General features: G+C 44.7%; 1 protein-coding gene across 2 annotated transcripts in view; it reads right to left on the minus strand.

The window, feature by feature from the left end:
• Positions 1-15,303, minus strand: part of ZBBX (zinc finger B-box domain containing) — a 156,021-nt gene that overhangs the window by 112,830 nt on the left and 27,888 nt on the right. For both annotated transcript variants that reach the window (XM_063441033.1, XM_063441032.1), the window contains exon 6: positions 13,717-13,826. In XM_063441033.1, coding sequence (XP_063297103.1) covers positions 13,717-13,826 — 110 coding nt within the window. The remainder of the gene's footprint in view (positions 1-13,716; positions 13,827-15,303) is intronic.

Genomic DNA, 15,303 nt, shown 5'->3' on the forward strand with positions numbered 1-15,303 from the left:
ATCTTGCCCGGAGTCTTATTACCCATTTGTTACCTGCATTTAGTCTATCTGTTGCCTGGGTGTGTCTAGTTTGGTTGCCCGGGCTGAATGTTTGTCTGTTTTCCCCTTTTTGGGATAAAGGGGAGGGTGGACCCGGGGGGTTTGCCTGGAGTCCTGTTGCCTGTTTTACTCCTTTTAGGAGCCACGTGTTTGTGGCTGTAGGGAAAAAGGGGGGTTGACCTGTGGATGTGTTCCTGGGGGTCTTCTTTGCCTGTTTACTTCTTTTAGGAGCCTCGTGGCTGTGGCTGTAAGGAAAAAGAAGTTTGTGGAATTGTGGGATCTGTGTAGAATCATAGTTTCCTGTGATCCAATTTTGTGTCACTTTGATAGCCTAGCTAGCTTCACTGTGCGCTTTCGGACCATCCAGCTCTAGTTGAGTTGGGGACGTCCTGACCCGGACCATCCAGCTCTAGTTGAGTTGGGGACGTCCTGACCCGGACCCTTCGGCTCTAGTTGAGTTGAAAGGTCCACTGATTAGTTTAATTGTGATAGGAGACTTAGCCTTGTGGCAGGGGACTCAGTTTCCTGGGGGGATTCAGGCAGGCATTGCTTGTTTTCCGCATCACGTGGTAGTGAGACTTATAGAGTGGGTTTTATAAGGGCACTACGGGAGTGAGGGTGGCGTGGCCACTTTAAGTGGACTGCTGTAACGAGGGAGGCTAGAAAGGATTTCGGACCGGTGTTAGCTGTTATCCTTGGCCGCTGGTAGTGAGACTTGAGGAAGTCATTCTCCGAGCGGGGACACTACGAGGTTGAGAAAGGTGACTTTGGAGTAAGCACATGTAGAAGGAAAGGGATTACTGTTGATTTCATTTGAACTGTGATGCATGCACTGTATTTCAATTGTATTGTTGTCTTGTTTGTTTAATGTGGAGTCATTTAAACTCCTGTATCTGTCTCTAAGGATTTTCCTTCCCTTACTCTTTACCTTTCCTACACTTCCTGTACTATTGTACTATCCACTCCCATTCCTCTTAATAGAGAAGTGATTGGTCACACACTTCTCACCTCGCTCCAATCCGTGTCTACCACCCCGGGTAGGCGGATTCAGTGACTAGTCTACGTTTTGGGAAGACGCACTTGAGAAAGACCCACGATTCTCAGGTGGCAGTCGAGCATTGTAGACGTTCTGGTTCAATTTTCCTTATCTTTCCCTATATCTGGGACGCTGGTGTAGGGGAGAAGGGATTATGGGGCAGGATTTAGGTAAGCCCAGTAAGGGCTGGTTAGCATGTGATTTAGTTGATGACAGAGAGGGTGAGGAGATGGTTAAAGGTGTTGAAAAGATTGCAAAAGTTTGTAAAATAGCTGTGCCGACATGTGGTAGATTACAACCAGAAAGTTGGCGTAGATTGTTGATGGAAAAGAAAGGCAAGCTTGCAAATTATAATTTATTAAAAACAGCTGAAGCATGGTACAGAGTAGCAAAGGCTATTCAGCAAGAAGGTTGGGTTGAGGAAGAAATAATTCACAAGGGTGTGAAATTGTTTGTGTACCATAATAATTGTGTTGCTGGGGCTCTTCCTCAGCCAGCGCCCCAAAATGGCGCCCGGGGGATGTCTATCCCAAAGGTCCAGTCAGCAATGGGAGATTGCCAGCTGACTATGTGTCCCACTCCCAATCCTCCCAATCCCCATCCCGTCACCTCTCCCGTTTGCCCGGTCCTAAATTCTGATGGATCCTACTTTTCCCCTTCTCCTTCCCTAACATTCCCATCATCCTCATCCATCCCCAAGCCACCTTCTGTGTCTAATGCTAACATCTCATCTGCCATTCCTTCCTCACACTTTGTCTCCGGAGATAATCCTACCCTCCCATCTGCATCTGCCCAGTTCACTAACCCCTCCTCTCCTGCCACTGTCAATCTTGCTGATCCCACTCCGGCTCCTCCTCCCTCAGGCACCTTTACTGACTCTTCCCCATCCTCTCCCTCGCCCGCCCCGACCACAGCCCAGTTTCCCACCCCCTCTGCTAATCCCTCCCCAACCTCACTGCCCACTCCAGGTTCCGCCCCAACTCCCACCCAAATGACCTGGCCATACCCCTTCCCATACCCCTATCCTCACTGGCCATACCCCTTTCCCCAAGCCACTCCCCAGGTTCCGGTCATGCCCAGTCCGGTTCAGTCTGCCCCGGATGTGCCCACATCCAACATGGCCGCCACATCTCCCCTTAACCCCAATGCAACTTCCTTCCCCGCCTCCAATATGGCGGCCCCCAGCCATTCAGCACCCCTGATGCCGGTGCTTCCCGGTGATTACCGGTCCCAAGATTATGACCCAATGGCAACTCCCGCCTCCGGAGCTCCCTCCTATCCCCCGGCCCTGTCTCCTCAGGTGATCCCCTCACGCAGAAGGTCCCAGATAATAGAGCTAGATGAGGGAGAGGATGACAGGCTGTCCCAGGTTTCAATGGAGGCTGCGAGAGCTCACCGTTCTATTGAAGATCCCTTCGGCCATCAGGGTCGGGGAGAACAGGCCCCTCCTAAATATGTCGCTTTTAACCCCACACAAGCTAGTGCTTTAATGAAATCTCTCCCTGACCCAGAGAAACAGCCTATGCCTTTTTACCGAGGGATAGTTCAGATACAAAAGACTTATTCCGCCGCCTGGCGTGACCTACTGAGCATTTGTGCTATTAAAGCAGGGGATGCATATTGGCCCAGCATGGCCCGCCACCTCAGTACAGACCTGCTTACAAGTGATGTTGATTATCCCTCCGGAGTAACCTTTTGCAATCAATTGAGAGATTGGGCTAAGGATAAACTTGCAGATCAAGCTGCTGGCCTTACTGATGTTGTGCAAGACAAAGGAGAATCAGTGGAAAGGTTTCATGCAAGATTATATCAAATGTTTACAGATTTGGGATTTGATCTCACTGACAAAATTCATTCACAAATGCTATCAGGTGCGTTTGTCCAAGGTGTTAAAGATTCCATACGCAAGGGAATCATTGCTGCACGCCCTGAATACAAGGTTGTTCCCCTAGATACGTTACTCCTAGTTGCTAGAGGTTTGGAATCTGCCCAAACCCCCAGAAGACCCAATTCAGCTCCTCTCATGGTGGCCCGTGCCACCCCCATCACCCCTGGCACCAAGGGTGTCAAGTTAGAGGACGTGTCATGTTTTAATTGTGGGGCTAAGGGACACTACAGAAGTGACTGTCCAGAACCCAAAAGGGAACCGGGGGAGCCCAAAAAGTTTCCTACAGGGGAGCCCAAAAAGTTTCCCAAGCCTGCCCCGGCCCCTAAGACCATGAAAACGGTTCCAATTGTTGAGGAACCAGATGATGATTAGGAAATTGGCAAACCTGTGTCATTAACCCCTGTCATGGCAGTGTTTACAGGGGATAAGGGGGGGGGGCCACTTGCCACAGTAACTTTACCCATTGAGGGCCAACCTACCACATTTCTTATTGACACAGGCGCAGCCCGAAGTGTTCTCAGAGAACAAGACCTGCCAGACCCATCTTTCTTGTCAAGTATTGATGTCTCCTGTGTTGGAGTGGATGGCCAACCGAGACACAGTCCTCTAACAACCCCTCTGCGGGTTGGCACAAGCTTACTTGCTCGTTTTGTAGTTTCCTCCACATGCCCAATTAACCTGTTAGGCGCTGATGTCCTTTCACGCCTGCAGGCGTCTATAACCTTCACTCCAGATGGACAGGTAGAAATGTCTACACCTCTATCTGTTTCTGACACTTCAGCCCTGTGCTCCATACCTTTGATGCTGCAATTAGATATATCCAATGAGCAAGCAGCAGAACCTAGGTCCAATTTCCCAGATGAGTTAAAAACTCAGGTACCTGCTAAGTTATGGTCCTCAGGCCCAGAGGATATAGGTCATCTAAATGTCCCACCTGTGGTGGTTAAGCTTATCCCAGGAGCTAAGTTACCAAGAAAACCACAATATCCTCTAAAACCAGCACAGGCTGCAGCCATTTCTATTCACATCAAAGCGCTCCTGGAAAAGGGTGCTTTAGTGGAGTGTAAATCAGAATGTAATACTCCATTATTTCCTGTGAAGAAAAAGACTCTAAAAGGTGAGCCAGTAAAGTACAGGATGGTTCAGGATCTCCGTGCAGTCAATGAAGCCACTGTCCTGGACACCCCTCTTGTACCAAACCCCCATACCCTGCTCTCTGGCGTCCCACCTTCTGCAAAGTATTTCACAGTCATTGATCTAGCTAATGCCTTTTTCAGTGTTCCACTGGATCCATCCTGTCAATACCTGTTCGCTTTCACCCATGAAATGCAACAATATACATGGACTGTCATGCCCCAAGGGGCACAAAATTCTCCAAGTCAATTTGCCAAAGCCATGTGTACTATTCTTGACCCATGGCAAGCTGAACACCCAGAAGTTGTTTTACTCCAGTATGTGGATGATTTGTTGCTCTGTGGAGATGATATACCCACTACTGAAGAATGTTCAATTAGTCTGCTTTGCTATTTGGCAGAACAAGGATGTAAAGCTTCGCTTCTCAAGCTGCAATTCTGTCAACCTTCTGTGATTTTCCTTGGACATTGCCTATCTCAAGGTACCAGACATCTCACTCGGGACCGAGTCAGAACAATTCTGGACATTCAACCCCCAAGGACTTCAAAATCTCTTCATGCCTTCTTAGGCCTCATTTCCTACTGCAGAGCATGGATCCCAGAGGCCTCTCTGCTTATGCAACCTCTCTACGATGCACTCAAGTCAGATCCATTCGGCCTGACCAACGAAGCTCTGGACAATTTCAAATCTCTTAAGCGTGCCATTGCTTCTGCTCCTGCCTTGGGCCTACCTGATTACTCCAAACCTTTCAAATTATTTGTCTCTGAAAGACAAGGCCACGCAACAGGAGTTCTCACCCAAACTAATGACTTAAGAGGCCGCCAGAGGCCTATTGGATATTTCTCATGTCAACTGGACATTGTGGCCAGAGGGACCCCTTCCTGTCTCAGGGCTGTTTTTGCTGCAAGAGAGCTCATAGAAAGAACCTCAGACCTGGTCCTTGGCCACCCCCTGGTTGTTTTGGCCCCTCATGACATTTCTGCCATCATCAACCAAGTCCAGCTCAAGCACGTGTCTCCAGCCAGACACCTACGCCTCCAGTGCCATCTTCTTCTGCCAGACAACATTTCCATCCAAAGATGTCAAGTTCTTAACCCGTCCACTCTTCTTCCACTCCCTGAGGGGGGTATCTATTATGGATTTATCACAGATGAAACCTACATTTACCTGCTTTGTGGATGTATCAAGAAAGTCATGCATCCACATTTGACATTTTATGAAGATGAAAAGCCTCTCTGTGAAGGCCCAGATTACGCCTTCTGTACCATGTGGTACAAACCAGACATTACTCCCGAGCCTTGCTATGAAGATGAGCTCTACCATTGGACTGATGTTAAGCTCACTGCTCAAGATTTCTATTGTGACTCTGAAGGCAATAGCATGGTCTTGGTCCAACTACCTCAACAACTTAATTACCTATACCGCCATTGGGATACTGCTATCCCACATATTCCTGTTACCAAATTGAAGACAAAGTCATGGAATGATCTTGGGCCCATGGCAAAGTTATGGGCCACCATGGATGAAGAACAGCTACAGGAAAATGGTATTGTTAAATACCCAACAACTGACCTTCTGGAAGCATGGCCACGCCACTTCCTAGAAAAAGAATTTAAAGACCTAGTTATAACAAATGACTATGACCCAGAAACTCCTCATGACTGTTTCGAACAGATGAAAATGGAAACAGTACACTTACCAACTGTGCATGAGAATCCATTACCGGATCCGGATTTTACTCTGTTTGTGGACGGTTCAAGGTATGCTGATGAAGAAGGAAAATACCATACAGGATATGCCGTAACCACAACAGGGGAAGTTCTCAAGTCATCACCTTTACCGCCAGCAATGTCTGCGCAAGAAGCTGAATTGCAAGCCCTGACTTCAGCATGCAAGATTTCCAAGGGAAAGCGTGCCAACATCTATACAGATTCAAGATATGCCCTGGGTGTGGCACATGACTTCGGCCTCATTTGGAAGACAAGAGGATTTCTTACCACTGCCGGTACACCAGTCAAACACAGCTCTGCAATCAAGGAACTAATGGATGCCCTCCTACTCCCTGAAGAAGTGGCCGTTTTGAAAGTAAAGGCACATGGGAAATTGGATTCAGATGAAGCAAAGGGCAACCATTTGGCTGATCAGGCTGCTAAGCAAGCAGCCAGAGATTTGCAGGAAGTGGATGAAGAAGTGTCCGGTCAAGAAGAAGAAGTTCCTATCTTTACCTTACAAACTCTTCCTACTGACCTAAGAATTCTACGAGAACAACAAGCTAAAATTACCCCTGAAGAAATCCAGAAATGGAAGAAGAAAGGAGCTGTCCTAAAGGACGGAATTTACTACAACAATTCTAAATTTTGCCTTCCAAGAAGCTTATACCCAGCAGTTGTCCAATGGGCCCATGGGCCTGCACATCTGTCAAAAGACCTAATGGCCGCCCTCATTCAAAAATATTATGAAGCACCTGGAATCACAACCCTGATCAACAGCTTCTGCAGGGCCTGTGTCATTTGTGCAAAATGTAATCCAGGAAGACCGATCAAGGTGCCTGCAAAACACCTGGCAAAGCCCATGTACCCCTTCCAGCGAATCCAAATTGACCACATCCAAATGCCCAAGAGTGGGCCCCATGAATATGCACTAGTCATAGTGGACATGTTCTCAGGCTGGCCAGAAGCCTACCCTGTAGCCAATATCACTGCAAAAACAACCGCAAGACGCCTACTTACAGACATTGTATGTAGATTTGGACTTCCAGAAGTCATTGAAAGTGATCAAGGCCCAGCCTTTACAGCAACAGTGACTAAAGAAATTTGGACTGCTCTGGGAGTGACCCTAGCCTTCCACACCCCTTACCACCCACAAAGTAGTGGTAAAGTAGAGCGCATGAATGGCACTCTAAAAGCCAGAATGTTAAAAATGTCACAAGAAACAAAAATGCCCTGGCCAGAAAGTCTGTCAATAGCTTTGTTCAGCGTTAGGCACACACCTAGAGGGAAATACTCGTTATCCCCATATGAAATTCTATTTGGGACAGCACCCAGGCTAGGTTGTTATTATCCACAGCAGTTACAGCTTCAATCAGATGTTTTAATAGACTATGTAACTGAACTTGCAAGTGCCTTGAACAAAATACATGCCCAAGTTTTCTCTTCAATTCCAGATCCTGATCTGAACACAGGTACCCATAACCTGCTTCCCGGAGATTGGGTTCTGGTTAAGAAGTTCGTGCGGAAAAGCTCCCTGGAACCAAGATTTGACGGGCCATTCCAAGTTCTCCTGATCACCGCAACTTCTGTCAAATTGGCCGGCAGGCCACATTGGATCCACGCTTCCCACTGCAAGAAGTCTCCTGCCCCAGAGGAAGCAGATACCGCACAACCATGTACCTCTGGTACATTGTCTCCTTAATTAGTTTAATTAAGGCCCAGCAAGTAGCCATCACTAAAGATGCTAGTGGGTACACCTTCTGGTATAATTCATCATGTACCCGTGTGGCTACCTATACCTTTGATTATTGTGACATCGTAGAATGCCCATTCACTACAACACAAATCCAGAATATCTATAGAGATATCCCTCATGTAAAAGATCCATATGTTTGTGTAGTTGACAAACAATGGGGGCATGATTGTGGCCATTGGGGGGCGGCGGGATGGAATGCCGGGCCTTCCTGGGGCTACAAGCCAAAAAGTGCCTTATCTAAAGTAGATGATCATGGTAGGTCCCTCCTTCAAAGAATGACTCTGAGAAAGCCTGGAGGAGGCACACCAATGAAGTTAATTCTTAACGTTGAGCATCCAAGCCCAACAGATGCAGACCAGTATGTATTGGGAATGTACTGGAAAAAGGGTTCCTATACTAAATTAGGGCATTTCTACCTTAAAGATATGTGTAATTCCCCTGAGTGGCGAGGAGCTACTCATATGGTCACAAACCCATTAAAACCACACATCCAGTCCTTTAAGGACATGATGGCCATTGCTAACCCCACCTTTGAAGATACTATGGCCGCTGAAACAGGTTTTAATGATGTTAACCTATGGTTAGAATGGATGAAATATAATGCCAACAAACATAACCGAACTGCATGCTATGTGTGTGGTGGTGCCCGGCCTCATCTGGGCACTGTACCTTTAACCCTGCCAGTAGATGATGAAAAATGCATTTTAAGTCTTTTTGCCTACCAATATAATTTCAACAGGTCTCAATGTCAAGCATGGACATCGGAGTATCCTCTTATAGCCAAAAATGTAAGACCTCCTCATGGTGTTACCGTATATAAAGGTAATTACACTTGCTATGTCAAACATGATGGGATTGGTAAATTTGTGGGTAACTTTCCCGCAGGTTATTGTACTACGTATAGAACTGTTCCTGTACGTTTGCTGCAGCAACACACTAGGTCACTGGGAGATATTTACTGGTTGTGTGGGGATTTACAGTTAAGATCCAGAATGGACACAGAGTGGTGGGGGGAGTGTACATTGGCCAAGGCCATTATGCCTATACACATTATTTCTGACACACACACCAACACCCATGAGTCCAGCCACACTAAGGCTAAGCGTGAAGCCCCAGTAAAAGGAAGTTTTGACCCTCACATTTACATTGATGCCATTGGGGTGCCTAGGGGGGTACCCAATGAATTTAAAGCAAGAGATGAAGTTGCTGCAGGATTTGAATCAATTTTTACCATAGTTACTGCAAACAAGAACTTAAATTGGATAAACTACATTTATTACAATCAACAGCGTTTCGTTAATTACACTAGAGATGCCCTCCAGGGATTAGCCGAACAGTTGCAGGCAACATCCCAAATGGCCTTCCAAAATAGAATAGCCCTGGATATGATCCTAGCCGAAAAAGGAGGGGTATGTAAAATTTTGCCCGACACCATGACATGTTGTACCTACATCCCAGAAAACACAGGTCCTAATGGTAAAGTTACATTAGCCATAGCAAAATTAAATGACCTCTCAGAAGAATTAAAAAGGAATTCTGGGATAAAAGATCCCTGGGACAGATGGTTTGGTTGGATGACAGGTTGGAAAAAGGCTTTAATGCATATTGGTATGGCAATACTAATTTCTCTTTTTATCTTTGCTCTTCTCTTTTGTTGTGTCTTCCCCTGCCTAAGGAAAGCTCTCACGAAGACTATTGACCAAGCGGCACCCACTTTCACACTACTTGATGTTGATGACCAAGATTTCCAGGATCTCAACTCACCCTGTTTGCCGCTGCAATCCATCCCTTTTGATGATAAAGTGCGAGAGTTCTAGGAAGGGACCACCTTAGGGACAGCATCTGTCGGTGAATGGTAAAGGCCCCATGTGGAGAAGTGGTGGGTTAGCTGCCATGGGATACCCTTGGGTGTGAAGTGTTCGAGAGCCATACTGACAGATGAGCTAGCCTAATAGGGTCAGATCTAGGGACAGACTTGCACTTTGCATTAACACCTAGCTAGCGGCCACGGGGTTTCTGTGCCTTTGGGCTAACACGTCTTCTGGTATTAACAAATAAAGTTTTTATCTCTTAGAATCTAACATTTCATAGGGGGGACTGATGTAGAATTATTAAAAAAATCTTATTGTATTTACATTGAATTGCTGCTCTAACTCTGTATTAACCTGATACTGTGACAAATCCTCCATTTTGTCCTCATAACCTGACTTCTTCATATGAAAACTACATTACATGACAGTATTTCTCAGCACATCTAATACAATAGACAAGGACAGTATTCTCCATAAGGATATGACTAACCCAGGAACTGTTGAATTTCCCCTAACTCGCAACAAAGTATAATTTAAAGGCCACGAGAACACAGTAGTAATGAAATGTTCTATTCATAAGAGACCTTGCACCTAACCACGAGATTTGACATCACCGACCGAGTAAAATGACGCTTAAGACCCCTTGTCCCCCACCCGTGTCCGAAAAAGTACCACCTCTTGGTGGGTGGACACGGAACTAACCACTTAGCTTTTGATCCAATTAATTATATTGATAGGTGGACACTAACCCAGACACTTAACAATTAATCCAATTAATGATGTTTATTCACTGATATCTTGATAATCAATGATGACGAAAATGTCTCTTAAAAGGGCCTGCGCGCCCGCTGATTCTGCACTTGCCAATAAATTTCCTCGAAGTTATTTTAACCTGAACTCCGTGTGTCAGACTGAATTACTTCAGCGTATATACGCAATTCAATTCTCTTTAATTTGGACAGGAACAGATAGACACTTAAACATTTTGGTTTACTGAAAAAGTACCATAACACAACAATGCTAATTTGGTTAGCTCAGTGGATATAAACACAAGAGGCAGGCAATTACTCAGAGCACCTGCCTTGCAAAGACTTCCTATTGAGCTGAGTTGGGCAGTCTGTGATTGGACATTCACAGAAAGTCTGGGCAGCGTTAAGAGTGGAGGGCTTGCAAAGGCTGCAGACAAAAGATGTGCAGCGTTTACAAGCTGTTTTTAGACATACCCCCAATAATTGAAAAATTAAATGCATATGTATTTTCATTGTGGAATATCTACTAAACAGTCATTTATTTTTAATTGGGTAGTGGAGTGTCCATTTAATTTCAGACTTTGTTAAATTGATTTTAATCCCTGAAGAACTAACTACACTTTTTACTTTCTATCGATGGTCCAGTAAAAAAAAAAAAAAACTTTTTTTTTTTTTATTATTTACAAGGTTGGACATAGCATGTAAAAGACGGTGCCATGGGCAAAAAAAGCAACACTCAATAAATAAAAGAATGGATGCATTTAAATGTCACAGTAGGACCATATGCCATCATGAGTATGAACATGCCCAGAGCATTATCGGAAGATAGCAGACCACACAACAAAATAGATGCAGAGATAAGTGTGTTTTTTTTTTTACTTAACGCCCCTGAACTTCTCGTCCCAATAAACACTTCAATTGTGTTTACTTGGATGAGGGAAAGGGTATGCCTCACCATGAAAAAAAATGTTCCTTTTAAAGGGTTACTCCAAATACCATGACCACTTCAATGATTTAAAGTAGTCATGGTGGAAGGAGTTAGTATGTGCAGTGATTCTGCTTGAAACACAGCACATACAGAGATATTGTTAATTGTGTACTGACAACTAGTTGCACCCACAACACCCATGATATGTCAATTCTGTGCACAAATTATGTCTGTTGTCAGTGCACACTGTATGCTGACAACAGACGTGAAACAGAGCACCTGCAATGGGAATGTTGCTGACAACAGAGAGCCTGCAATGGGAAGCTAGCTCTCCCCTCTCACAATGTGCTCCCTCCCACCTACCTCCATGCGCATTGGTCTTTTATTAAAAAATAAATAAAAAAACCTCCATCATCTCATCTCCCTTCTCTTCCTTTCCCTGCTCAGGGCAAGCACAAGCGCTCTGAGCTGGCAAAATGGTTCAATAACTGGCTTCTCTATGATAAGCATGTGATTTGAAAATCCAGCCCCAATGATGTCAGAGGGGGCACGGACATTTTGGACTGTATTGCGATTCACATCTGGTTTGGACCATATATGGACAGAAGGTGTGTACAGGTAGTGAGCACGCCTGGATTGAATGATACTTGTTTTCAGAGTATAAAACAGCCATTTTGTCAGTACTACTAGATTGCACCTGAGAAAGACCTATATTGGGTCGAAACGTGTTGTGTGTATTTTATATTGTTCTTTTATTATATAAAAGTTTGTTTATCACCATTACCACTTGGTTCTTGCTTCTTCTGGATACTGTTCCAGTAAGGATTTTCCAACAATTTCCAGCTATACAAATGGTGCATGAAATGCTATTACAGTTCAGAGCCAATCTGGAAAGGGCTCTGAAAATGTAGTGTTCCATTACACTATGGTTCCTCTTTTTATATTTATGCTATATAGGGCTCTTTTGGGATTATATTGAACAAAGACTCATCATATATTAAAAAGGTAATACATTTTAAGAGCTCACAGAACATCCTTTCATAGACATACCACCAGACACTCAGACATACTTTAGGACACTTTCAGGTGTACTCAAACACTGACAGACACTTTTAGTCATACTAGAACTCTAGCAAACACTTTCAGACACTGACAGACAGTAATGTGCTTTTGAACTGGGCACCTGCTGCGTTTCTCTGGGGTTTTTAACGTAACAGCGGCTGGTTTATCACTTCATATCTAATGATTTTCGATCGTGAATTCCAGCCAGTGTGAAGGACCAGAGTAACTTAGAACACAGCCCATAAATGCTAATGTATGAGGCATCCTCACAGAGAACCTGATCATATCTACAAGCTGTGAATGTGACAACACTTGCCAGACAGTGGTACAAAGCACTGGTTGGCAGTCTGTGGGGTATGGGGAGGCAGGTGCATCAGACTGTTACTATATGCACCACTAGCGATGTCATCATACAAGTTACTAATACAGAGCACATGATTTAGCAGCTGAACTGCTGCTGCTTCCCCCTTTCAATGATGCTCTGTGCATAACCATAGATTGCACGCTTTTCCGACCGTTCTTTGTTTAACAGAATATGCAATGTATATTGCAATGATCATTTAGATAAAGCATGTCAAACTCGCGGCCCACAAGGACCATCTTTGCGGCCCGGCGAGCCGCGAGTACATGCTGGTGTTATAGCAGAGTAGGCACCTGCTTTCTCCATATTGCAGGTGCCTACTCTTCTAAAACTTACCCGGCCGGGGAGGAGGGCCAGCGAGGGAGCTCAGTCTTCCTGCTCCTCACTGCTCCCTTGCGCGCCGTCTGTAGTGAAGCCGGGCACCGGACTATGATGTCATTTTCCGGCATCACTAAACTGCGCGAGGAAGCAGTGAGGAGCAGGAAGGAGATCTCCAGACAGAAGATCCCCACACCAGCTCCCAAAGATAGGGAACAATAAATTAAATGGTGTGTGTGTGTGTGTGTGTGCCTGTCAGTGAGTATGTGTGTGTCTGTCAGTGAGTGTGCGTCTGTCAATAAGTATGTATGTGTCTGTCAGTGAGTGTGTGTGTGTGTCTGTATGGCTGTGTCTGTCAGTGAGTATGTGTGTGTGTGTGTCTGTGTGTGTCTGTCAGTGTGTGTGTCTGTCAGTGAGTATGTGTGTGTGTGTCAGTGATTATGTGTGTGTGTCAGTGATTATGTGTGTGTGTGTGTCTGTCAGTGAGTATGTGTGTGTGTGCGTCTGTCAGTAAGTATGTGTGTGTCAGCGGGAGGATCAGATTTGGCACAAGGTGGTAGAGGGGGTGCTGTGATTTAGTAGATGGGGTGCTCTGGTTTAGTAGAGGGGGATCCTGTTTTTTTTTTTTATACTGTACTTTTTAAAATAAACGTAAGTTTCTATGAAAATTTAAGGTATTTTTTTTGCGGCCCACATAAACGTAAACCTTGTTTATGAGGCCCGTGTCAGACTTTGAGTTTGACATGCTGGATTTAGATTATCAATTCAGCTATGTCATATAAACAAAAAAAAAATTACACATTCTGCTTTTCTCACTTTTAAATTTTTTAAGTAGTAAATGTATATTTAATCATGTTCTGCCTTTACATTTTAGGAAACAAGCCTCAGACTATTTTATACAATTTTAACAATTTTATAAACATACCAATAATGCACTCTTGATTTCACACTGTCCACAAACCTTCCCTTTTGTTTTCGGTTTTTCAGCATCTACAGTAGTGTCAGATCTAGAAACAGTCTTCTGCTTCACTGGCTCTAAAAAATAAAATGTCATATAGTTGTGATCAGTTATAAGCAGATACGGGACATGCTAGGCAGAGGACATCTCTACATCACAGTAAAGTAAAGTAACAAGTCTGTTTATACCCTCATATAAATACTTTATTTATTGACAACCAGGAGACACAAATTGTCATTCAATGTTAATTTTATGATTACTAGAGACTTTAATATTCAGGATTAAGTTTGTTCACAACTCAATAGCCAACATATCTAGCAATGCATTTGTTTAATTTTACAGAGCTGGCCATTGACAAGTGGCCAGTGCATGCATGGTTAATGAAAATAAATGTGACCACTGGTAGCAACAAGTCATGTCTGTAAGGGATATATACTAGCAATTTAGTGAAAGGCCAAGGAAATCAGTCACCGTTCTCTCTAGCTCCCTCAATCAAATCAATGAAGTCTTCCTACTGCAATGAGTCCAATTATTTAAGTTTCATTTATTAAAGGGGAATATGCATCAAAATTTTATTTTCATACTAAAAGCCACATACTGGGATTCTTCAAAATAAAATGCTTGTTTTTCTGCTACTTTTTTGAATTTACCTTCCCTCAACTGCAAAATTCTACACAGTCACATACATTAAAGGAACACTGTATGCACTATAACCATTCCATATCTTTGAATTAGCTATATTGCCTGATGACCCCTGGCACAGTCCTTGCAATCATAATCAAGCAGTTTAACACTAAATAAGGGTCATTGGCCACCCATAAACTTGACCCTACTGGAGGTATGGCTATGGCAAAGATTACACACTTCCTTCTAGCCTGAAAGCAGTCAGATTACACTTTAAGCCAATCACAACCACCCATTGATGCTCAAGCTCAATAAACCATGCAACACAGGGAATGAGCAGCTGGGGACACTGGCGTACATATCACGGTCGTAGGGGTCGTAGCTGCGACTGGGCCCAGCCCACCAGGGGGCCTGGCCGCCCTGCCACCGGGTATGTACGCCAGTTTGCCAGCCTCTTCTCATAGGGGGCCCAGGAGCTGGCCACCTCAAGAGCTGTCACCGGGCGGGCGCGGGCGAGGGAGCATTCTCCCCTGCCCAGCTCCCTCGCGCACACAGCACTGATACCGGAGCCGGAATATGACGTCAGGAGGCTCACTGCTCCCTCGCCGCCTGCAGTCACCAGCCGCCGGGCAGCCCCAAAGGACCTCAGGGATTCCCCTCAGCACTCCCAAAGGTAAGGAGGCTGGGGGATTAAATTAAAAAACCAAAAATATGAGTGTGTGTGTATATGTGTGTTAGTGTGTGTGTGTTAATTTTTGTGTCAGTGTGTGTATGTCTGTTACTGAGTGTGTTAGTTGTGTGTTTGTGTGTGTCTGTTATTGAGTGTGTGTCTGCGAGTGTTAGTTTTTGTGTGTGTGTTAGTTTGAGTGTGTCTTTTATTGAGAGTGTGCCTGCTAGTGGGGGTCAGTTTGTGTGTCAGTGAGTGTGTTA

Source organism: Pelobates fuscus, chromosome 2, assembly GCF_036172605.1.
Source record: "Pelobates fuscus isolate aPelFus1 chromosome 2, aPelFus1.pri, whole genome shotgun sequence".
NCBI classification, from domain to species: Eukaryota; Metazoa; Chordata; class Amphibia; order Anura; family Pelobatidae; genus Pelobates; species Pelobates fuscus.